Source organism: Eschrichtius robustus, chromosome 5 (assembly GCF_028021215.1).
Source record: "Eschrichtius robustus isolate mEscRob2 chromosome 5, mEscRob2.pri, whole genome shotgun sequence".
NCBI lineage: Eukaryota > Metazoa > Chordata > Mammalia > Artiodactyla > Eschrichtiidae > Eschrichtius > Eschrichtius robustus.
The window spans coordinates 29,830,654-29,855,008 of NC_090828.1; the positions used below are offsets into that span (position 1 = coordinate 29,830,654).

At 37.6% G+C, this 24,355-nt stretch overlaps 1 protein-coding gene across 1 annotated transcript in view; it reads right to left on the reverse strand.

Annotated features, from left to right (window-relative positions):
• ADAM23 (ADAM metallopeptidase domain 23) overlaps nt 1-24,355 on the reverse strand; it is a 161,128-nt gene that overhangs the window by 24,526 nt on the left and 112,247 nt on the right. Inside the window, exons 10-21 of the mRNA XM_068543812.1 lie at nt 23,356-23,427; nt 21,086-21,249; nt 19,977-20,061; nt 19,128-19,218; nt 16,735-16,783; nt 14,323-14,422; nt 11,183-11,254; nt 10,498-10,587; nt 9,109-9,189; nt 3,602-3,652; nt 2,843-2,906; nt 1,461-1,566 (exon numbers count right to left, since the gene is read on the reverse strand). Of these exons, the coding sequence (XP_068399913.1) occupies nt 1,461-1,566; nt 2,843-2,906; nt 3,602-3,652; nt 9,109-9,189; nt 10,498-10,587; nt 11,183-11,254; nt 14,323-14,422; nt 16,735-16,783; nt 19,128-19,218; nt 19,977-20,061; nt 21,086-21,249; nt 23,356-23,427 (1,025 nt within the window). The remainder of the gene's footprint in view (nt 1-1,460; nt 1,567-2,842; nt 2,907-3,601; nt 3,653-9,108; nt 9,190-10,497; nt 10,588-11,182; nt 11,255-14,322; nt 14,423-16,734; nt 16,784-19,127; nt 19,219-19,976; nt 20,062-21,085; nt 21,250-23,355; nt 23,428-24,355) is intronic.

The following is a 24,355-nucleotide window of genomic DNA, read 5'->3' on the forward strand; positions in this document are numbered from 1 at the left end:
GGCAAAATATACGGTTTAGGGCTGAACATTTGAGCAGTAAATCTCTAAAGAAAAGAAAGAAAGCAATTGCCAGAAAAGTCAGGACGACAGTACCTCCAGCAGAGAGACACGGGCACTGTGAGGGGGAAGAATACATTTCTGGAATGTTCTACTTCTTGATCCACATAGGGGTTACATGAGAGTTCACTTCGCATTTATTTGGCAAAATGTATATCTGTATATTAATCACTTTTCTATGTTATATTTCCCAGTTTTTTAAAGTTTAAAAAAACATGCATTTATTTTCTTTAACTCATTGGTGGTTGGCTATTCTAACTGCCAGATATTCAAAAGCTATCTTCTACAATGATCTGATACAATGCCTCCCAACTTTTTGAAGTCACAGAGGCACAGAGAAATGATCAGATTTGTCTATGACATCGATTTAATGAATGAAGCTAATCAAATCCAGAGGCGTCCAACCCCATGGATTTTGACTATTTTAGTCCCCACTTCCTCCCTGGCACCTCGAGGACCGAACAGCTCAGAACATCTATAACTCACTCGTGAGACATCAGATGGGAAGTTCTGTTCTGTTATTTTGGTTTAACTTTAAAGAAGTCAAAGATTTGTTGCCTCCTAAGGCCTCATCTACCATCAAAGACTACATAGAATGGCAAAGTTTCCTAAAGTACGTTAGAGACCATTAACTAGAGGAATAAAACTTCCCTTAAATCCTTGCTCTGCTTCAAAATGGGAGAAGAATCCTCACTGTTATGGAAGGAGAACGGAGGAGCTTTGGTGTATCACTTAGTGGTCCCATAGATCCAAGTCATTGAGTTAACCTTAATAAACTATTAAATCACAGTTTTAACTTTCCTCACCAAATCAAGGGAAAATATTACCAACGTGCTCTGAAAGTATCTCATTTCCTGAGTAAAGATGCCTCCAATATGCACTGACTAGCTACTTTTTAGAAGGGAAAACAGAACTCTAATATAGACATTAGACGTTTAATTCAATCAAATGGTATTACATTCGAGAAATAATTAAGTATATATATTACTTCACTTTAAATGGTCCCTCAAATTATATATACAGTCTATATCTTTTGCTTGTAGAATTCTGTGTATACTAGTACATTCATAGGCCTTTTCTGCTAGCAAAAGTAGAGAATTAAAACCCACTATTAATTTAAAATACCTTGGCAAAGTATCTCTTCAAAACAAGCTTCAAGTAAAATACAGCATGCAAGAACTTTTCTGAATTTTACAGAAATGGTGTGAGTCTGTACCACAGAAATAGTTTAGTTCATAGCCATTTGCCTCTAGCTATACTAATGTATTTTTAAAATCCATACTTCAAAATTTTAAGTAGTCGAATATGTATTAAAAAATCAGTAACATTTATTTTGTGCTCATTTTACATTTGGACCAGGGTTTCCAAGTCCACTCACTATGCTCCCAGAGCTGACCACTCACTGTTTGCTGCACTGGATCCATCGGTCTCCATCCTTCCCGCAGTTGCCTTTCTCTGTGCCTTCTGTATTCAGCTTTTCATAACAGAATTTGTCAGACCCCGAAGCCTCTTTTGGAGATGAGCAAGAAAAGAGAATTAATTTTAGTTCTCTTTGTTATCCATAACCGGTAGTGTGCCAGTAAATATTTTAATAACTGGTGTTTCAGAAAAAGGAAAAAAAAATTCCTAATTTGTAGCACTTGCCAATCTCCATGGTGTAAATTTCCATGGTGTAATACATGGCTAATTTCAAACTAAGAACATGATGTCAACTGGCTTCTAAAATTCCTGAAAATTTAACCAATGGTTCTTATAAGCTAAGACAGGACAGCTCCAACACACCATTGTTTTTAACTTGGGAGACAAATTTATTCCCAATTCTTGTTGGTGGGTTTGAGGGTGGGAGGTAGGATTAATCATCAGCAGGAACTAGTGAAGTGACACAGAGAAAACTAATATCATTCCTAATCCTGCTTTCTATTAATATCAGTAGGCAATATAAAGTCTGAGCTCATTGAGATTTTACACTGGCACATGGATTTTGATATTTAAACCCTTTTAAAAGACAAAAATGCCTCTACTATCTTTCCCTTGTCAAAACTGAAGCACTGAAAGTAAATCTTTCAGTTAAATGACATTTGCCAAACACTGAAATCACTTGTGCATGGGTCCTAGTCTCCTCTTGCGTGCTTTCTTTTCCTGGTGGGTGACCCAGCCTCTGCCAGCAAGGCAGAGCCATTTCTCTCTCTTCCGGCCTGGCCCTCGTGAACTGAAGTTCACTGGCGAGGCACTACAAATGTCAGGAAGAGAATACGTGTACTGACATGTAGGGAAGGTACTGAGAAGCGTGACCATGTACCCGAATCTCTATCTGTCTGCGTCTCACGAAGTACTTGTGTTTCTTCACTTCAAGCTGAGATAATCAATTATAGAATTAAAAACAACAACAACAAAAAAGTCTGGTTCTATCCTGGGGTAAAAGAACAGAAAGCTAACTTGAGGGGGTGAATGTTAAATCCACGGTACAAAGAAAATCAGCCAAGTGGCTGGATAATAAGCATGACCACTGCACTCAATCCGGTCTTTGCAGGAGGGTGTAGCATCCCTTCTGTCACAGCCACAATCACTGATTGGCACTTTTTGGTTCAGATGACAAGTCCCCAACGTCAGCAGTTGTTTGCTGTGGTTTTGTGACTAAGATTCACCATTCTCTTCAGCCTTTTCTAGTTGTTTGTTTGTTTGTTTTTTAATCACCCCCAAGCTGTATATCTCTTTCTGCAAGACTGGCAGTGAACGATATTAAGAGAAACCTGTGTGTGACCAGCAAGCAGGAAACATGACCTACTTGTTCCCCAGATGTACTGACACTGGTTATCCCGTGTCTTGCACTCCCCGTTGTAGCAGCGGCCCTGAGGACAGAACATATGTTATGAGGCACATGCAGCCAGTTCCATTTTCCCCCAGACTCTCACTGCAAGGTCTCCTTTTCATTGTTTCAGACAAAATTGTTTTCTTTTTCATTCGGTACCCTAATACTTTCACAGTGAAAATAAAAGCCATAAACATCTTAAGAGAAGCGTAAGAATGACAGTTACAATTTAAAACACAAAACATACCTCATAGTACAGCTCTTCAAATCCAACTAACTGTCTAAACTTTGAAATTTTATGGAAAACAAAAATTGAGACATTCCTTTGGGTGATACCAATGATTTTTAGCTTTTTTTGCATGTGCATGGTTAGGTTATAACATAGCTTCAGGAAAAAAAACAAACAAACAACCACATTACAACAGATTACCATATTTTCCCATCAGAGACAGGCTGAAATGATTAAAAGATAGTCACAACTCAATAAATTAGATTTCTAATTCATCAGCCATTACATTTTTTTCCTCACCCTCAATCTGGACAGTTTGTACCCAGAGATAAATATAACATATTTGTATTTTATATGACATAAAGCAACTCTGAATTAGAAGACCACTGCAATAATTTACTGTTGTTTGAATTGCAATTCCCCATCAAAATTACATTTATCAAAAAAAACACCTTGAAATCTAATCTTTTTATAAAATCCCATTTAAAACCTAGAGCCCAGCATACCTGATTTTGATTGCATGCATATCCATCTTGCTTATGAAGATTTGGTGGGCACTGAAAAACAAAACCTTTTTAGTTAACATTCAGCATGTGAAGTATCTTCAGATTATGTGCACAATATATTAAAATGCAAAAAAAATGCAAGCATGATTTTATTATTACTTGTGAATTGTGTGCTACAGATCATTCATACCAGTAAAAGTTATAGTAAGTATTTTAAAAATGCAAGCATGGTGACTCTATAATTAGGAAAACATGAGTAACTCTTTGAGTAGGTTATCCAAATTTATTCTGCAATTATTGGTAAAAATGAATCAATTAGGTCCATGCAGTGGGTGCTTTTTATGTTTCTCTGTTTTCCATGAGATGGGCTAAAATAATAATTTACGTTCACTTGCCTGTGGAGTTAAAAGTAGAAGGGATTAAAATGGATAATGAAGGGAACAAATCAGCTTGTTATGCAGGAGTGGACATGTTCAGGAGCTAATTTACAAGACTTCGCTCAGCCCTGTGAAAATGTCAAATTTGCATGGGACACCCATGACACTCACCTCTAGGCCACATTACTGAGAGAGAAGAAATACACTGCCCTTCAACTCAATGTAAGTGCTGTATCTCCATTACATTTCTGACCTCTTGAACTACAGATTTTTTACTAGAACAATCATGATGTGACAGTTCTTTCTTTTTCCAGGTATATTTATCAAATTATTTTTTATAAGTAAAAATAAGGAAAATTTCATTTTCCCCCAACATTACCCTGAGTAAATTAAAATTTTAACTTTCTGTGCGTCTCATTTACTACATTTAAGAGAGCTAAAAAAATTAAGTCAAGGCTCTGCTACGGCATTCAAAACAAATACAAAAAGGAAAAAAAAAAATACATGGGTGTGGCAAGTGAATAAGAAACATAGCAATACCCACTGAGGTCCTCCCTTAGTTTTCACCTTCTCAGTAAATGACAGTCCCACTCTTCCAACTGTTCAAGGCCAAAACCATGGAGTCATCCTGTGTTCCTCTCTTTTTCTCACACTCTCCTTCTAGTCCATCAACAGATCTTGGTAGCTTCTACCTTCAAAATATAATCGCAATCTGACTTTTCTCCATTTCCACCGCTAATGCCGGGTCCACACCACCACCATCTCTCACCACCATCTCTCATCTCTCTGATTATGCAACAGCCTCCAACTGATTCCCCTGCTTCCACTCTACTCTCCTTATAGGCTATAGAGCTACCAGAGTGTCCCTTGAAAAACCTAAACCACCTCATGTTGCTCCTCTGTTGATGGCTTCCCCATCTACTCACTGGCCTTCCAAGTTCATCATGATCTGCTCCTATGCCGGCCCCATCCTCATCTTCATCTCTCTGACCTCATTCCTACTCTCTACCATAAATACTTGACTCTACGTGAATGTACCAGCCATGCTGCCACCCCACGGCCTTTGTCCTTGCTCTTCCTCCAATCTTTGCCCCAGATTTCTGCCTGGCTTGCTCTCTCACCTTTTTTAGGACGTTGCTCAAATATCAACATCTCAGAGAAGCCTTCTCTAACCATGCTCTTCAAAACCGTAACCTCCTTCCCCATGCTGGCACCCTCTGTTCCCCATTCCCTATTTTTTTTCTTCTCCATAACATGTATCACCAACTGGGGATCCGTATATTTTATGTATTTGCTTGTCTTTTGTCTGCATCCTAATGCGAGCACCATGCAGGCAGGGATTTTCTGTCCCTGCTGCCTCCCCAGCACCTAGAACAAAACTGGCTCAATTATTATTGAGATGGTGCTCAATGACAACTGACTGACTGAGAAAATAAATAAATGACCCACACAGATACAATTACGTTATTCTATTCTGCAACAACAAGCTGTTTATCATGGTCACTACAGAAAGATAACAGAACTAATTTAGAAGTGCGAAGAAGCAGTAACTTATGAAGGAACACATTGAGATTAAATGCTTTGGTTCTACATCTTTCTCAGGAACAACTGACTCTCATACAAGCTTTCATTCAACCTAATGGTAACTCTTCAAAAGGTGTAATTATCAGCACGAGAAGTTGGTTTACTGGACCAACTGCCCAAAAACAGAGATCCCTGGGCCTCTTTCATCCAAATCCACTCAAAACACCATCATTTTCTTATTAATCAACTAACATTAATTATTCATTTACTCCAAAATGAACACAACCACACTGGACAAAAATGCAAAAGAAATGTTGCTACTAGAATAGGTACATCAGGGGCTAAACAGGTTTCATATTTGACTTTTGTGATGTTTCAAGAGGAAAAAACTAGTAGGAGTCACTAATTACAAAAAAAAGCTCTTGTTATAAACTGTCACAGCTACATGGAAGAAGATTTCTAATCAATCTATTTTTCGTTTAGGCTAATAAAAGCAAGTTACTTATCACTGAAATGTTTAACAAAGGAAATTATGGATGTCTCTCGTTGTCTGGAGACATTTAAAGCAGAGGGACCATAAATCTGTGTACTTTATTCTGCCTGTGAGCAGAGCTCTGGATTCGGTCTCTAAATGCCATTTGAGCCCCCAGTTCTGCTGTGCAGGAAGGTCCAGTTGAGGCCGGCTTTCACAGTGCAATAGCCTTTAAATGTACTTATTTTTAATTGTGCTATACTCCCATTTTGATGACATATTTCATAGTACTAACAAAACACATTTCCCACATCTTTAAAAAATATCTTTATTAGATCATCCAGACTGTTTGCCCAGGATTTCTCTCAGTTCCACATGTATTACTTTTTCTCTTATAAATTGTGAATTCAAAAAGCAGCTCAGAAGCATTAGTAAATGCTAGTATCAAAATTAAGCAAAAATATACTATAAAATAAAAGAGATCAAGTCATAATGTTGCCAACGATACTGATTTTCAGAGATGCAGAGATTCTCAGAGATCCTATTTTCTTAATCATTATTAGCATCAATTAAGTTCACAGTTCACTGCCTCTTACAAAGCAAAAGAATTTGGGGTGGGTGTTTAACTCCCTCTATTCCACTTATCTAGTTCAGGTTCATTCTGGTCATATAAGGGAATTGTTACTAAAGGTACGTTCTTTTCTACTATGCCACTGAGAATTTAACAGTAGAATTTTCACCTTGGACACATGAGATAAAAAGAACATTTTAAAAATTTGGACAATAGAATATTAAGTTGAACACAGAGCCCTCATTATAAAAACCTTATTTCCAGTAAAGTCTATGGCAATTCAAGAGTTAAAGGTTGAAATGAAAAAACTATACTTTTAAAAGAACTGAATACACAGAACCAAAACAATATATGATGGGTATAAAAATAGTATTATTCTACAAAACTAAAAATATAACTCAGTGAAACAGTATATCAAGAACGTCAGTACACTTGTCATAAAACACTGAATCCACAATTCTTACATTCTGCCACTATATTATTTAAAAATTGCAGAGAAACCTATTTACATATTTATATATAAAAACGGATACACATAAAAATCACAAAAGAATAATAGCCTGAATAGAGTTCACTGTACCATTCCTTTGTACCATATCCACGTGAATCGAGCCTCAGATGATACATATCAAAACCTTTCAAAAAGGTTAATTAGGAACCTTTGTTTTCCTCTCCTCATGTTTCCTTCCAGGGAGGGGAACTCAGTGTAACTCCAGTTACTCTCTGCTCCTGGACTCAATTCTCCAGGCAGGTAGAGTGAATGGCTGGGTTGGTTGGCTGGCTGATTTGATAAACTTGAGAAGAGTAACTTGGCATTCTGGCCCGGTCCTGCCATCCTTCTCTTGCCTACTCACATAAATCACCCTCTCTCTATTGCTCCTCCATGGCATACAAGGATAGGGCTGGCTCTGCAAGGACAGGTCATTCCAGGCCCAATTTTGTCAAAAACGTGTTGCTATAGCCTGAATCTGGGATCTATAAAGAGTCCCATTTAGCCCTCACACTAACTATGGCTTTCAACTTGGCTATTTGCAGTAGCAAAAATGATATTTTGGCTTCTAACTGTACTCTATCAGGAGCCCTACCTGGAAATAGGTAACTCCACTCCTGAGAACTTGTCCTAAGGTGCTAACTCCAAACAAGAAACACTCTTAAAAATGCACAGAGGTTCACGACCGTATTAATCATAATAATGAAATACTGCCAACAATCTAAATATCTACCACCACTGGATGTAGAAGTGACTGGTATATCCACATGGCAGACTTTCATGCAACTGTAAAGAGGATATTTATAAAAACTGTGTCATAGCATGAGAAAATGCTCTTGAAATAACGTTAGAAAGAAATGAAGGTAGAATGAAGTCAAAAATTCTTACCAAGCCCCTACCTGCCTGATTCCTGACTTCCTCTCTGAATTGTTTCCACTATTCCCCAGCTATCCCTGCTTTCATTCCATCTCTTGAAGAAGCCACGCTTCTGTACTCACTGGGTTTTTTGTTCATTTATTTGCCTTTCTCCATCCAGCAGAATGCAAGCCCCGTAAGAGCAAGGACTTTTCTATTTCAATTCCTCCCATATCCCAGCATTCACAGCAGTGCTTGTGAGCAGTGCTTGTGAGCACAGAGCAGGGGCTCCACAAATGTTCATTTGAATGACAAATAAAGACATAAAACAACACAATATAAATGTTTAAAAATGTAAAAATTAAAGAAGGAATGCCGGAAGGCAACCTTAATGATAATGTGATAACTTTAATGTGAAGAAGATCATGCCAAGTGTGTGGGCCATGAAGCCAGGGCTTCGTAAGTGGAGCGAGATGGTGACAGAGCTAAGGAAGGCAGACTTCTGCTCCCAATCCCATTTCAACCACAGCAGCGCTACTCTTCCCAGATTTCTACATTGGGCTTCCATCCAAAATTTTGTTGGTAAGCTGGGACGAAGTGAGAGAGTGGCATGGACATATATACACTACCAAATGTAAAACAGATAGCTAGTGGGAAGCAGCCGCATAGCACAGGGAGATCAGCTCAGTGCTTTGTCACCACCTAGAGGGGTGGGATAGGGAGGGTGGGAGGGAGACGCAAGAGGGAGGAGATATGGGGATATATGTACACGTACAGCTGATTCACTTTGTTATACAGCAGAAACCAACACACCATTGTAAAGCAATTATACTCCAATAACGATGTAAAAAAAAAAAGAAAGGGTTTTGTGGCTTAAAAATGCTCGAAAATAGTACTATTAGCGCTTTATCAGTGTGAGGGTACTGTTTTAGATGTGGGGACCAGGAAAGAAAAATCAATTAGTTGGATATAAGCAATATAAAGGGAACTAATTATGAAGGGGAAATTTGGAAGAAAAGAGATCTTTTAGGTCCAAAAAACCACAATAAACGTTCCTAAAATAAAGGCATGGTAGGAGCTAGAAATTACTAGAAAACAGAGCAAAACAAAACAAAAAACAAAAGAACCAAATCATATTCACACACGTAATCCAAACTGAAAGCTTTACAATATGTATTTGCGAGTAAGATGTATTACCTAAAACTCAGTTTGCCATACCTGGCCAGAGTCTCCAGTACAATATTCGGTAATATCACACCCATTCACAGCATCCCGACATTCATACCCTCGCGGCTGAAACTGCAAATCAAAACTCAATATTAGGAACCAGTATTAATTAATATTTCAAAGAGTTAACATTCTTATATTCACCAACAATCATGACATCCTTTCATAACCACCGCCAAACTCTTTTTATGAATCAGCAAGATAGTTCCAGGATAGAGATAATGCCCAAATACCACTCTGTGTAGTAAATATGAATCATTAACCAAGGCATTACATGGTCAGATTTCAAAATCCACTATCTCAGAGTATTATTTTTGGAAAACATTGTGATGACAATTACGCAAAGAAGAAACACTGGTGTGGCTTAAGACAAGAGAACAAAACACTGAAATATAAACATTTAGGATCTCTCTGAAGACTGATATGCACACCCAACCTGCACTGATTTACCAACTAGCTTGGATATTAGTCTTGCTTTAGCTAAATATACACAATCAGATTTCAATTAATTCATGTGAATTTCCTTCAGTGATGCCAGTGAATGCCTACTGAATACAAGGCATTTTGTTTCTCTGGGTGGTGGGTGGGTAAAAGATGAAGGAAAGAGTCCATCATCTTCAAGCAATTTATAATCTGGTTGGGGACATAAGCAAGTACAAACTAAGCTAGAATCGCCTAGATTACCACATGCATAATATCCCTTTGGTGTTGGATAAAGTTAAATCATATACTTTTATGGTTTTAAAGAATATTAGAGATTTTATAGATGAGAAAAAGGAAAATTTAAAAAACGGTTTTTAAAAATATTAACCAGAGGTCTCTAAAGATGGAAGTAACTGTGTGTCCACACATACACAAGTTGTGCATATACACATATAAACATACATACATAGACATATATTACTTCCTTATCTAGCTTTCTTGCTTTTATAAGTGATTTAAAATATCAAATGTAAAAATATGAGCACTAGGTTTCTGCTCAGGGTCTAAAATAAATTAGGACGAGTTTTAAAGAAAAAGGTTATAAGTAGGGCTTATTAGAAAAAGACCATAAGAATTGTCCCTCTTCTATTCAACTATTTAATTTGGTTTTCACTCATGATAGTAGAGCAATTCTCAATGTTTATTTTGGAAGGATTATAGATATATTTTCTTAGGGAGGTACCAGAGAATAGGATGGTTGGTAGTGAATCATAGTAAAGATAATCGTTGTAACCCACAGAATTTGGATAGATTTATTGATTCTACAAAATCGCCAGGCCAATATGCACAGTGTCGATCAACAAGTGAGTGACAAGTTGTAAAAATACTCAATGTACACATTGAGATATTTGGCCAATATGTCAACGATAAGAAAGATGAAACTGTCAGAGAACTCACAAGACATGAGGTATTATTACAGCAGGGCCCGTCGCTGCAGTGGGCCCCATTGGAGAGAGAGCATTTCTTACAGCACAATCCATAGCATTCCTAGAGAAAACATTTCACGTGAGTAAGTGATGAAACCTACCCACTGGTCATTCAACATTCTCTCCACATGTAACTTATGCGTAATCCACGTGAGGAGATGTATATAATAGTAAGCAAATCTTTTAGGAAAGAATGAACCACTTTAAGCAATGATAGATTCCATCCGGCTATACTTCTCAGCAAAGTACGATCTTCTAAGAAGGGGCTTCTCTACCAAAAAGTAAGCTTATTTTTTAGCAGGCGCCCAACCCTTGGTTAGCTCTGTTATATTCTTAATACTCAATCTAGTTTTACAAAGACAAAAATAATATACAAAACAGAAAGAATTTTCATGAGTTAGTAAAACGTGTCTGAGATGAATATGAGCTATGAATTTTTAAGAGATACGAATTTGATTAGAAGAATCCATTAGGTTTCTTCAGACAGAGCCAATGATTAATTCTAACGTGTCTGAGCTAGGATTAAGCATTGATGAGAGAGCTCAGAAATAAAGGCAGTAAGACCACAATGAATGATGGGGCAGACTTCCCACTAACGCTATTCTTCTGCACTCTGGGTAGATGTGCTGAAGGTAGAAAAGATCTCTTATACCTACCACATGGATTCCACAATCACACTCCTCCCCAGCTTCCACATATCCATTTCCACATTCTGTGGGCTCAAATAGCTGAAAGAGATTAGAAAGATAAAGGGAAACCATTTTAATTTACCACAGAAAATCAACACTCCAATCAGGCTACATACATGGCCCTATAATCAGCTATCATGTGGTATTCTTATATGATCTGTTGTTATGGCATCTTACAAATGTGTCTGTGTGAGAATCACTGTTAATTTATTAATAACACTTCCAAAAAGCATATTTTAAATGGGGTAATATCTCTTGGAGGATTCTGCGGTAGTGGGCTCCAGAGATGACCTCTACCATTAGAGCTACTTTTCAGAGAAATAAGCTGTCAAGAGGAATAGATCACTTTTCATATTTGCTAATGGAGCTAAAATGCACTGCTAAAATAAGACTCACAGATACCTAATTTGTTGACTTATAACCAGGCAGCTGAGAAGATACAAAAACTGTCAAGAAGATAAAAATGCTTCATTCACAGCTAAATGTGATATATGCCATCAAGTAAATGCAAATAAACTTAGGGGAAAAAAATGTTGCTGGAAATCCTTGCCCATCATTCTCAGTGAAAAGAAATCTGCACTGTCTGAATCATATTAAGTAAATGTGCAGACATATGCACAGATGTATAGAAATTTCTCAATCATTCCTGGAGCCATGGGAGAGTCAAATTTCTAGAATGATCCACCCTACTGGTGCTATGAACTTGCCTGCCAAATAAACTGTATTACAGACCAGTTGTTGAGGCAGCTGATTATTTATAAGAAACATTCCTATTTCCCATCACCTGGGGCAAGATTTTTCTGTGTGTATCTACTATACTCAGGTGAAGATTAGAACAGGACATCCCAACCCAAATGCTCAGAGCCATATCTGTGACAGGGAGCAGTACACACCCAAGGAACAGCTGCCTTCCACTGAGTCCACCAAAGAAAGATATGCTCCTCCTTCCACTTCCAGGAAAGGAAAATTGTTATAAGGAGCAAGGAAGTTTTCCACGATACTTGGGTGGGACTTCCCTATGGGAAAATCCAATGACTAAAATCAACAGTCCTCATCTCTGTGATATTTTGATCAGCAGGGAGGAGAAAATGGAAAAGGGAAAGGCAGACTGGAACATGAGTAGGGCTTTATATCAGGACTCCCATGCAACCCACTGTTCGATTTCATTCTTAGGACTCTTCTTCCATCCTGAGACAGGTCACTATCACAAACCATATGGCAAACATGGCAGTTGAGAAGGTTCCCAGAGCACAGAAAAGATGCACTTAGATAATGTGAAAATAACTCATAAAACCTGCATACATCCATCCATTGACTACAACACTTGGAAGAAAGTCAGTTCTTTCACACATACATATAAATTATTCCACTGTAATCCATAGCAGCTGTTAAAAAATTATTCTATATATGTTGTTGAAAAAGAAAGAATTCCATATTTATTAATTTTTAAAATTGAAGATGTATATGTATTTTTATTTAGTTTCCACATTATCCGAATAATTTGCTTTCTACTCACAGGCAATTTCAGAAATCTAATGATGGATCCTTATACACACACTAGAGATCTTAGTATTTTCAAACAACTCAATGTTGTTTCCTCAGGCATGATGCTTATAGTTAGCTGGTGAAAAATTAGCCATGTACTTTGCAATTCAGAAATGCCAACAGCTCACATTAATTCATTATTACTCAATGCACCCATTTTAAACACTCTGAAGCTTTCAGATTTCTGTTGCATTGAGATCGACGCCATGAAAAGCAGGGAGCTGAGTTTAATGATGCAAGGTCACTTTCAAATTCCTGTTTCGTTTTTCTGCAGCTTTACTGAGATTTTATACAGCTGTCAGGCATTAAAGTATCATCCCTAACTTAGCAGTATCACTTAATTATGGGGATAGGAATAAATTATTCTGACAGTTATCGACATCAGACACTGATTTGTTTTAAAAAAGGCTAACATGATTTCACTGCTCTCTCAATTTGCAGAGTTATTAAACATTTTGTATAGCAATGGACTATATTTGACTTATGATGTAGTATCTTAAAAAGAAATATGAAATGTGCAGTGTTAGAATGTCTATGCCATCTGCTAATTCACATCAATCCTGTCCTTTTGCCTGTTAAGCAACTTCGTTTCTAAACATGTTATTGGTCGACAGTCCCATATCCAAAAGCTCTATAGCCTGTGAGTTTAAGAATTCTGGCTTTGCTGGATTTTAGAAAAGTATGATGCATTTACCCTGTTCTATATAACGGCCCTGAGGGGTCTGGTATACACCCTATAATCAAACACATTAACATTTGTGCAGTAACATTTGTTCACTAAGACTTATGAACACTTACACTATGAGGGATAAATAAAGATTTTCAGTTCAGGATAAGTTTTACCATCCACTATGTTTTCTGCAAACTCATAAAAAATACTTCCAATTGTCAGAAGTTTTGAATTAAGGAATTGTGGATAAGAGAATATGACATTGTGTATATAAATTTTAATGAAATGCCAATTGACAATGTGGACCTTCCCAAGTAAAGATATGTATATCTCTTCATATATATATATATATATGCCTGTATTGATGGGGTCCATAAATACTTTGGGTCATTTTTTGGCTGGCTGATATTAGTAATGCTTTCTATCTGGGAGAATGGACCACACATACCTCTCCTGCCAAAAAGAAAAAGAAAGTAAGAAAAGCCTAGGAATTAGTTATACCCCTAGAGAAAATGTCAAGGGGAAATAGAATTTTTGTCAGAGAAATGGGCTAAAGTAATGTATCTTAATCTAACCCACTATCTCTTAGCAGCAAGTGAAGACCCCAACATGAAAATTTCAAAGATATTTTAATTGAAGGATTGTCTGTTTTTTGGAGGGGAGGGCCAAGAGGAGGTACAGCTAGCACTGAAACACCAGAGCTTCAGAACAGTGAAACTATGGTCTTGTAATTCATTTAAACGAGACTTAATCTTTAACGTGATAAAGCCTTTTATAACTAAATATTAATCTGATTGGAAAGAAACCTGCTTTCCAAGTCAAGTATCTGATATTTGGCATAGTTCCATTGTAAAAAAATTGGAGAAATAATTACACTTTCTAAATTACTAACCTTTGTTGGCCTGTTGAAAAGACAGGCTCCACCCCCTCTGTGTAAAAAGTCTCTATACTCCAAAATGCTGCACTTTGAGAACTTTCTGGAATGGGATACCCTGAGGAAATAAAGAATCAATTATGTAAAAAATTTACCAAAAGCAGTCATCAGAGAAGAAAATTAAACCCTTGAATTAGAATAAAATCATCACTCTGGATCCAGATGATTCTACACAAACTTTGACAAGGCACTTATGTTCAAACTGCTAAGTAAGTATGTGTGGTAGAGTCTGTAAAAATAGAAATTCAAAGAAAATCACAGATTTGGGGGCTAGGTTACAATCTCCTTAGCAGTCAAGTCCCTTGGTGCTCAGGCTTAAAAGAGTTTTTGAAAAGTTCATCCCCAAACTTCATCTAGGCTGTATATTAAAATGTGGTTACTAGCACTGACCTATATACACTACCAAACGTAAAATAGATAGCTAGTGGGAAGCAGTGGCATAGCACAGGGAGATCAGCTCGGTGCTTTGTGACCACCTAGAGGGGTGGGATAGGGAGGGTGGGAGGGAGACGCAAGAGGGAGGAGACATGGGGACATAGGTATACATATAGCTGATTCACTTTGTTATACAGCAGAAACACAACATTGTAAAGCAATTATACTCTAATAAAGATGTTAAAAAAAAATGTAGTCACTTTTATTCGCTCTGTCTCAGTAAAGATAAGCAGGTTTTTGTTTTTTTTTTTTTTTTTTTTTTTTTGCCTCTGTCCTGAATAAAAGGAACTCGGGAACCTACTAGATTTTTACTTTGGAGAAGGACGTTGTGAGGGTCAACTGATTAAAGATTATGTATTGCAGGCTTCAGCGACACAATTGAGGTGAACAAGGAAACCCTAAAGAGATGTGTTAGACTATATATGTTTTTATGTGTATATACACACAGTCAAAACAGAATTAGGGTAAGCGCCTTCTGAATTAGAATTAGGTAATAGCTCCTTATTCTCAACTTCAAATACTATTTGGTAATATTCATGATTTTGCAGGAATATAGTGAACCTCTTTGTGAGTTAATCAGATTACTATCACTATGTCAGTACATAGGGGAATATTATACGTATGGTCAAGGTTAAACTGAGTCATACACATTGATTCCTTGGACATATTTGTCATAGTACTTGATTTGAGAGTACTAGGTCACTTATCTAGGATGCGATCCAATAGATTTATATTTCCTTATGTATGAGGGTAGTGTATGGAAGTAGGTAAAATCTGCCATTGTTGACAGTGATCTCTTACAAGAACTATGTAGAAATATATACTTGAGAAAATACAAATTAAGCTTAAATAATTTTATTATATCCTATGGGTAGTCAGTCTAAAAATCTATTTAGAAATTGGAAGTTTAGAAGACAGAAGACCTCTCCCGATAGAACCAGTATTATGAATGGTGTTACCGTTCTGTAGGAGGCCTCAGGGGAGGGGGAGCATGAAAGCTAACGGTTTCAAGTTTAAACTACATTTCTAGAAACATGTGTTCTAAAGTAGCAAGCATAATGGCTGACTCTCTCCTCAAGCCTTCATGCTCACACACCTCTTGTTCCCTGGACTCCTGGTGCACAAATAAGGAAGGGACTCTGTAAAAGTAGGTCAGGGCTTCTGGCAACTGGGGAATCACAGGGAGGGGGCAGGACCAGAAACGGTGATGTGTTGAGCAGATGTCTGGCATGGGCAAAGGAAGTGGGAGAGACACATGAGTGAGGAAACCTCTTCTATCTATTAGGAGTGGGCTCTAGCTTAGGAGGCCTTGTGGCAGTGGCTCCCATGGGGCAGGGGTCCCTGGGAAACAGGGCAATGTTTCTAGGCCTTGGTTCACAGATGCAAAGGCAACCCTCTAGTTTCCAAATTATCCACAATAGGAGACAGGAGTTAGGTGAGCAACTATTCAAGTGTCTATCAGTAGAAGACCACCTAGACATGATAAATCTGTCTTAATTTGTTTAAAAAAGCGTTATTGATTATATAAGGAATACAGTACAATTTTATTACAGTAAACATGTCTATTTACGAGTTCCTTAAAACATAAATTGTTGACTAAATTGGTTTTCACTGACAGACAACCAGCTTTTATCCTAACTGTACTAAAAAATTAATACATCCACTAAACTTAGACGCATTTAATCATGTGCTTCCTTTAAGGGTTAATAGACGTAGAAGTGGTTACTTTATTTTACTTTTATTACCAACTTTAAATAAAAAATTAAAGTATAAAGTAAACTAGCCATTTCATTTTTTAAAATATCAGATAATGAATTATTGAGTTTTTTCTAAGGCTTAGCCTAAAAGACCAGTACCTGAGAGACTGTGTATCTAATTATAGGTAACAATTTCGGTAAAAGGTATATAACAAATGCATGTACAATGAAAATTTACCCCGTCTCCTCCATGATGCAGCCGCCCCAGGATTCTGTGCAGTCACATTCTAGTCCAATGAAACAATAAAAAGCAACAAAAGAAAAGGGAAACAACAAAAGTCACATCTTTAATTTGCATCGCAGCTCTTGAAATAGTTCCTTGTTACCAATTCCATGTCAGACAGGTAGTACAGAATGTGAAGTCTCACCAAACAAAACCTATTTCTTTTAAATCAATATTTCTTTTTCCTTTCCAACACTACAGCTTGCTTCCTAAGATAACAGCTGCAAGAAATAAAGTTGTGCCTCTCTTCATTTCTGTAACTCAGAGAATTCAATTAAGTTCCTAGTGCCAATGTTTAATGAAAAGTACCTGGTCTAGAGATTGTAAAGCCTGAGTTCTAGTCTGAGTTCTGTCTGATGAGAGAGTTTCATAGGCAAGTGACTTAGCATTTCTTGGGTCTCAGTGTTTCCACCTCTAAAACGCAAATGCATCTCTCTATCTCCCAGAGTGGTTCTGGGGCTCACATGAGATGGTAGTCTGTGTGCTCTCTGGGAACTACAAAGCTCTACTGCACAAACGCAATGAGTCCTCACTGAAGTCCTGCTAACAGACCACACCGGACGTTAGAGGAGAGAATTCAATTTGCTGGAGCCAAAGCAAGAATCAGCCAGAGACTTGAAGAACACTAAGCTAAAAGGTTCAGCAAAAGAGAGAAATCTAAAATAGAAATGTAAAATCATCTAAATTAGATAACAACCATAAACTTAACATAGATACCACAGATGGACATATGGATATTGTGACGGGCTGTCCTTTTCATTTATTTTTTCCTATTCTCTTTCCTATGATAGACAAAGATATTTTTAAAGAAAGACTTCCAAATGGATCTTTAAAAATTCAAAGTACAGAACGAATCTACCTAAACAAACAATTCACAAAGGAATAAAGAATTTTCGGAAGGAATTATGCCCGGCATTAGTAATGAAGCCTATTGTTCACCCTACTCCATCATCTGACTCAGCAATATCTCTCAGCTGCCCCCAGCACTGGCCTCTTCCTGGCTCCAGGCTTTTCAAACAAGGACATAAACCTGGTTCTACTCCTTTCTGGTGTTCAGGTATTGATGCCAGCCAATGAAACCTGAATCACTTCCTTTAATGTGTACTATGTGTTTCCCTGGGAAAGCAAATACTCTGAGCAAGAAATTAATAGATGAAAGTTTGTGGAGATTTGCTCAATGCCACCAGACTTAATGTACCCATAAAGTGATGACTTAATATGCCCTTAAAGGGAAGCAAGACACCCTGGATACATATTTTGCTTCAAGTTTCCATAACACTATGTATTAATGACAATTATTTGATAGTAGTCAAAAAATATAAAATACAGGATAATGTTAAGGTAGATTTTTGTCCTCGTCTTCTTTAGGGAGGCTGTGGTAGAGAGGGGGACCTTTATTCCTAGCGTCTGATATTTTCACTGAGGGGAGTAGATTTCCACTTAATTCCTAGGTAACACATTAGGAGTGAATATCTCAGGTTTTTCTTTCCACAGGATCTCATTGTGTGTGCCCTAGGCACTTCCGCCTTCTGCCACAAAAGTGTGTTAGCAATTATATTTTACTAGTGTATTGATATAAAGAGGAATATAATCCAAGTTGGATTCTATACCGATTTTAAAAGAAGTTAAAAACGTTCAAGGGCCCCCTAAAATTATTGTGGGCCTTCAACACTTCGCCCCTAGAATCTCAGCCCTGTCTTTCCATCTGCATCTCCTCTGGTTAAAGAGGAGAGTGACACCCAGCAGCCACCAGCTGTGTTTTCCTACTGGATGGGATTTGTGGCTGCTTCTCTTGGCCCTGCCTGCCCAGTAGAGGAGAGTTTTCCTCTATCATCATCTGCCCCCGTGTTTAAAAGGTCCAGGACAGGACTGCCTGTACGGGAAGCTTCTCCAATGTTTCTGATGGCACTAGGTGGGTAAGTTTAATTAGAGGTAAGTAGATGGGTAAGTTTAATTAGAGTGTGAGCTCCTTTTAACTCTAGGCCTAAGCTATTTTCTGATCCAACTGTACTTGTGGTGGAGCTTCACTGACATCTTGTGTCTATACTCAACTGGTTAGAATCCAGAGGGTGAGTATTCACCACCACTCACCCCAACATTCTGCAGTGTGAGAAAGAGCTGATCACGCCCTGAGAAAGTATGATTTTATGGACTTTGAAAGGGACACTTCTCCAACCCACACAGATTAAGAATTACCTTAAATAGCTCATCTTATCATTTGTTTAGAGGAAGGAGATACACTACAGTTAAGGTATTATGACTTAGGAGGGAAAAATATTTCTTTCTTGACCGGACATGCATTATACAGACAGAATGGCACATGAAAGTAAGAAGGTCAATGTACATACTTGGCTTTCTGCTAGAAGGTTCCCATTGGATTCCAAGGTTTTGAGCCAGGCTCTGCGATAATACTTGTGCCACTGCCATTGGAAGACCATACTGTTTTTCAGAGTTGAAAGTGTGTGGGAAACATTTGAGAGAGGGCACAAAGCTAGTTATTATTTCTTAATCATCACCACATTTCATCTCAGTCCCCTAAGTAGAGCCTCACAGCATCAAAAGACGGCTTACGTTCCTTATCACTTCTTCCTTGCAACTGGGCCCAAGAAGCAGAAAGCCTCTCTTACCATGTGGCACCTCTCAGAACTTGATGTTCTCACATGGAAACATAAAATCATAAAAGGCTGTGCCCCATTTCAATTCATACCAAACCAAGAATAAATTCAACTTACTACAAATCTGTCAAGAGAGGTCTCCACTGAATGATGGCTACTGGGATAACCTGGTATAATAGATTCAGGTACTGACCAAGGTTTAGATTTGGTTGGTTCGACTTTTGGGATGTGTTAAACCTAACATAGGCAGAAGAGCAAATAACTTTTTAAACAAGTCATAAAAGAAGGATAAACAAGCTTATAAGAACTTATCTATAGAGGCCAAGAAATTTCTGGGCCAATCTTTGGTTTGCATCTGCCTGATAAATATGAAAAACTATCATTATGATATGAAGCAATACCTCTTTTCTAACACCAAAGACCACTTTGGGTTCTATTTACTAATACGAACCACTCATACTATAGTCTCAATGTCATTATCACTCTAAACAGGCCTGAAAAGGGAAGTAAACTAGGCCATGGGGAAGAAAGAGACTAGATGCACAGATAAAGCTCTACTTTAGGAAAATTGATAACATTTACCTCATTCACCCCAACTCCCCTTGTGTGAGAACAGACACCTCCAAAGTAACTCAGGCTGCTTCTCTTATAGTGGAATGTCACACGCCTTAGGAAAAATAAGTGCTATTAGGAAACCAATGTAGTGACCATTATGTTTCAACTCTCCGCAAATACGTCTGTTGTCCTACATTGAATACCCCAAACCAACCCTCCTTTAGAAAACCAAAAACTGTATTTTAAATACCTTTAAATGTATGTTATCATAAATACCTTTAGATTAATGTTACGTTAAATAATCTCAGTTGAGCAAACATCAATTGAGCACCTAACTAAGCATCATGTACTGGCACAGGAACTGAGGACACAAAGATAAACAGACCACAGTCCTTGACTTTTTTCTAGTAGAGACTATATAGTAGTTATACAAAATATTGATGATTGTAAATTGGTGATTAAACACTGAGAGAAAAGCAAAGAGTAACAGGTGAGAAGAAAGGAAGGAGGACTTTGGTTGGTTTGATCCCAGGACAGAACCTTAGAGGACTGTCTGAAAACAGCTTAGCCACCAGGCGGGGGGGAAGGAAGCAACTTATGATATCAAAAGTGAACAAAGCACCCCTTTTCCTTAGAGATGAAACGTCAATTTTAGTCAATAGTTCATTTTCACTTTGCTGTACACCTGAAACGAACACAACATTGTAAACCAACTATACCCCAATAAAAATTAAAAAAAAAAAAAGATCCAGCAAATGATTTGTTGGTGAAAGTGATGTGTGCAAGCTTTCAGGAAATCTGCTTTAAAGGAGCTAACTCAGCTGGAAGGAGGGCCCTTTCGCAATCCTCCCTCCCTGGCATTCCTGCTGCCTGTGATGAAGGCTGGAGTGTCAGCAGCTGTCTTGAATCATGAGTTGACCCCGAGGATGGAAGGTCTGAAGGTAGAGGTGTGCTCTGAAAGTAAATCTCATGACTGTGGAACCACCACTCCAGCACTGGGCAGCCTATTTCTGTGCTTCTTATGTAACAGAGGAATCAACCTCAAACTTGTTCAGGATTGATTTATTGATATATAACCCAACTGATACAATAAAGGGATAAAGATCAACGTCAAGCCAAGGGCTGGGGATACGTACGAGATGAGATGCACAGCATCAGCATGCTGCCTGATACGCTGCCGGTATTTGGAGAATTCGTGGAGCATCTGCACAGGGTTGGTGGTGATGTCAATGTGATCCTTCTCAGTCCAGGTCTCTACAGCCACCAGGACAACCCTGGTATTAAGCTGCTCCTTGTAAATCTGAGGGTATACAACAGGACAGGTGCAGGAGGAAAACACTGGGTCAAACATGCACAATCAGTGTTTCAGAATCAGCGGAAGGACAGGAGGGGGAGGTGAGAGGAGAACACGACGTCAGAATTAGCTCATCAGAGAGAATCTTCTTTCCTTTCTCTTTTCCAAGAGCAAAAAGAAAGAACAATCATACAACTCAGCCTCTCCTACAAAGTTACTTCAATCCCAAATCAGCACCTTTAGCGGCCAGGCATCTCACTAGGGGATCTATACTAGGAGTATCATGATTCTAAAGTCTGGACGTAAGTTCAAAACAGGGTTTAGTAAAATCACCCTTTCAAACCTCATAGGAGATAACAGGTTGGAGCCTGATATACTGGTTCTGAGTAAGTGTGATATGACCAGTTACTCCTGCAGGATTGGAACAGATCACTAAATCCTTGGACAAGCACTAACACCATGGCTGGCTTGCCCTTGGAAGCCTTGTTGTATGAAAAGTAAAATAACAGTGGAAGAGAATCACAATCTGAGGCCAAAAGAGGGAAAAGCAGACTTACATTACCTATGTCACCCTCACCACAGGGTGACATCACTCGCAATACTTAAATTGTAATTTTCTGCTCTCTTTTTCTGCTTTTGGCCCAGTAGCTAAATAATTCACACATGTAAGCAATTTTGATGAATGTTGTCATTTTGTCCTATTCTCAAGCTAATTAAGAAAACAATGGATGATCTTAGGACACACTGAGGAAAGGAAATATTATCATGCCTAAATCAACGTGAAGCTATAATGATTTTACAACAGGGAGTGAGTTAAGTGTAATGTCTTTAAAAAAAAATTAGTTGGTCAGCTTCAGAACCTTGTATGGTAAATCAAAATAAAAATGACCCTTTGCAAGATGTGATTCTGTTCAATCATGGTGAAATGACAAACACAGAGATTCTACCAAGTAAACAGCTGGGGCAGAGGGAAAGGTGTGTTTAATATTCTCTTTTTCATATCCACTTATAGTTTTCCTCTGAGAAGACTGACAAGGGCTGAAATTAAAGAAAATTAATAAAGCAGGTGATAACTGGCTTTCAGAATTTCAATCCTAACACTACATGCTACTCTATTACCCTGCACCCATTTTCTACTGCTCAGCTGTGCCTATCAGGTATTATATGTTATGAGTGTTTACATGATTGGAGACTTCTGGACTGTTTAGAAGGCAGTTCTTTAGAGAAAATAAGTATCATTTAGATATTAAGCAATTTATAAAGGTTTTTTTTCCCAGTTAAGAGGGAACATACAATAAATATCAGATAAACATACATTTAGCTGAGCAAAACAGCACTTTACATTAGAATACACAAAATACTATGCTATATTTATGACTAGCCAAATTGAATTATTTATTGGAACATAATGAATAATATTCACATTTATGGATTTCCTATCTAAAGGAAAAAGGAAGAAAATCTTAACCATCATTCTCTGTAACTGACAGAATGAGAGGAGGAAAAAAACTCAATAAGAAAGATTTATAGAAGTCTTTTTAAGAAGATATACATTTTACTGTTTTAAATTAGCTTTATTTTGGGACTGCACTTAATTCTGTCATCTAAAAATAAAGTCTGAAGCATTCTTACGGAGACATGAAGAAAATAAATTTGGGTTCTTTTAAAAAAATTTTTTTTGTATTGCCTGTACCCTCCAAACATAATCCACCTCAATCTATTAGTTCTTCTGCCTTATATTTAAGGTGATAAGCTCATCTGATTATTATTAATGAAGTCTCATTTGCCAAGTTTAATTTACACTCTTTTCGGTAGCTAATTTTCTCCAGTATTTTTGTCCTATCTAGACTCTTGTGACAATAATATCTAGACATCACTTAGAAGCAACATCAATGCATCTTTGGGATCCCACGAATAACTCAACAGTCCCCTGAAACTCTGATAACACTGCCGTTTGTGAATCAGACCACTCTATAATTTCTTATTAGCCAGATGAGATAAGGATAGCATTTTTACTTTTGTCTCAGAAAGAACTAAAGCAGCAAGTAAGCAAACAGAGATATAAACCATGCCATCTTGGAAAAAGAGGTTCAAGAAAACCAGGATACTTACTGAATCCACAAGGTTGACCACAGACTTTGCAAAGTTGTTTGTATGCGCATGAGAAGAGCGACACTTCTTATACTGGGAGGGGGAAAGATATACCAGTCACTGTCAAACCATAATTTAATGATAAATTTCAAAATTCTGTAAAAACAGAAATCTGACAGCAATAGTAGAAATGGGGATTAAAAATACAGAATTCAGTTTGTGCCGTGTTTGGATATAGTGGTGTTCTTATTTTATTTCTCTGTTAGGCAGGAAAACTATAACTGTCTAAAATACCCATGATGTTCCAGGTAATGGAGACAGCCTAGTGATTCTGAGTGAGAAACTTTACACTTGAGAAGTAAGCTGTTAATTCAGTCTCAATGTCTAACAAATGCAATCCTTTTTTTTTTTATTTGTTTGTTTCACGGAAATGAACCTTACCAGTTCATAAAGAGCTTAGATCAAGAAATTTAATCCCAACTGGACACCCTCCTCACTTGAATTCAAGCGCATACAAAGATCAAGAAAATTTCTTAGGCAACACTTCAGATTCAGTCCATGATATGGAATGCATCTGTCGTACATTTTGGTATATTCTTTCAGAAGAATGCCTTCTCCAAACGAAGCCTTTTGCTTTTGACGGCTCAGAAGTCAAAACACAGAAGAGACAAAAAGTAAAACTGAAGTGTGCTGATAGTGTATAGTTGCTTATGGTTATTTATGATCACTTAAGAAAATAAAGTAAATTAATAGAATAATTACATAACATCTGAAGGGCTACAGTTTTAGCAAGGAGTACTGCAATTAATATGGCTTTGAGAAGACATTTAAAAACTGAAGTTCATCACAGGGGGATCATGCCCTCTGCTGAGGAAAAAGAAAAACATCCTCAAAACTACTGAATCAGGTTTGCACCATGTCTTTAAAATTTGACTTCATTTATAATTATAAAAATAATGCATCTTCATAAAGATTAAAAATACTTCCACGTTGGAATATCATGATATTCTTTTCTTCTCCT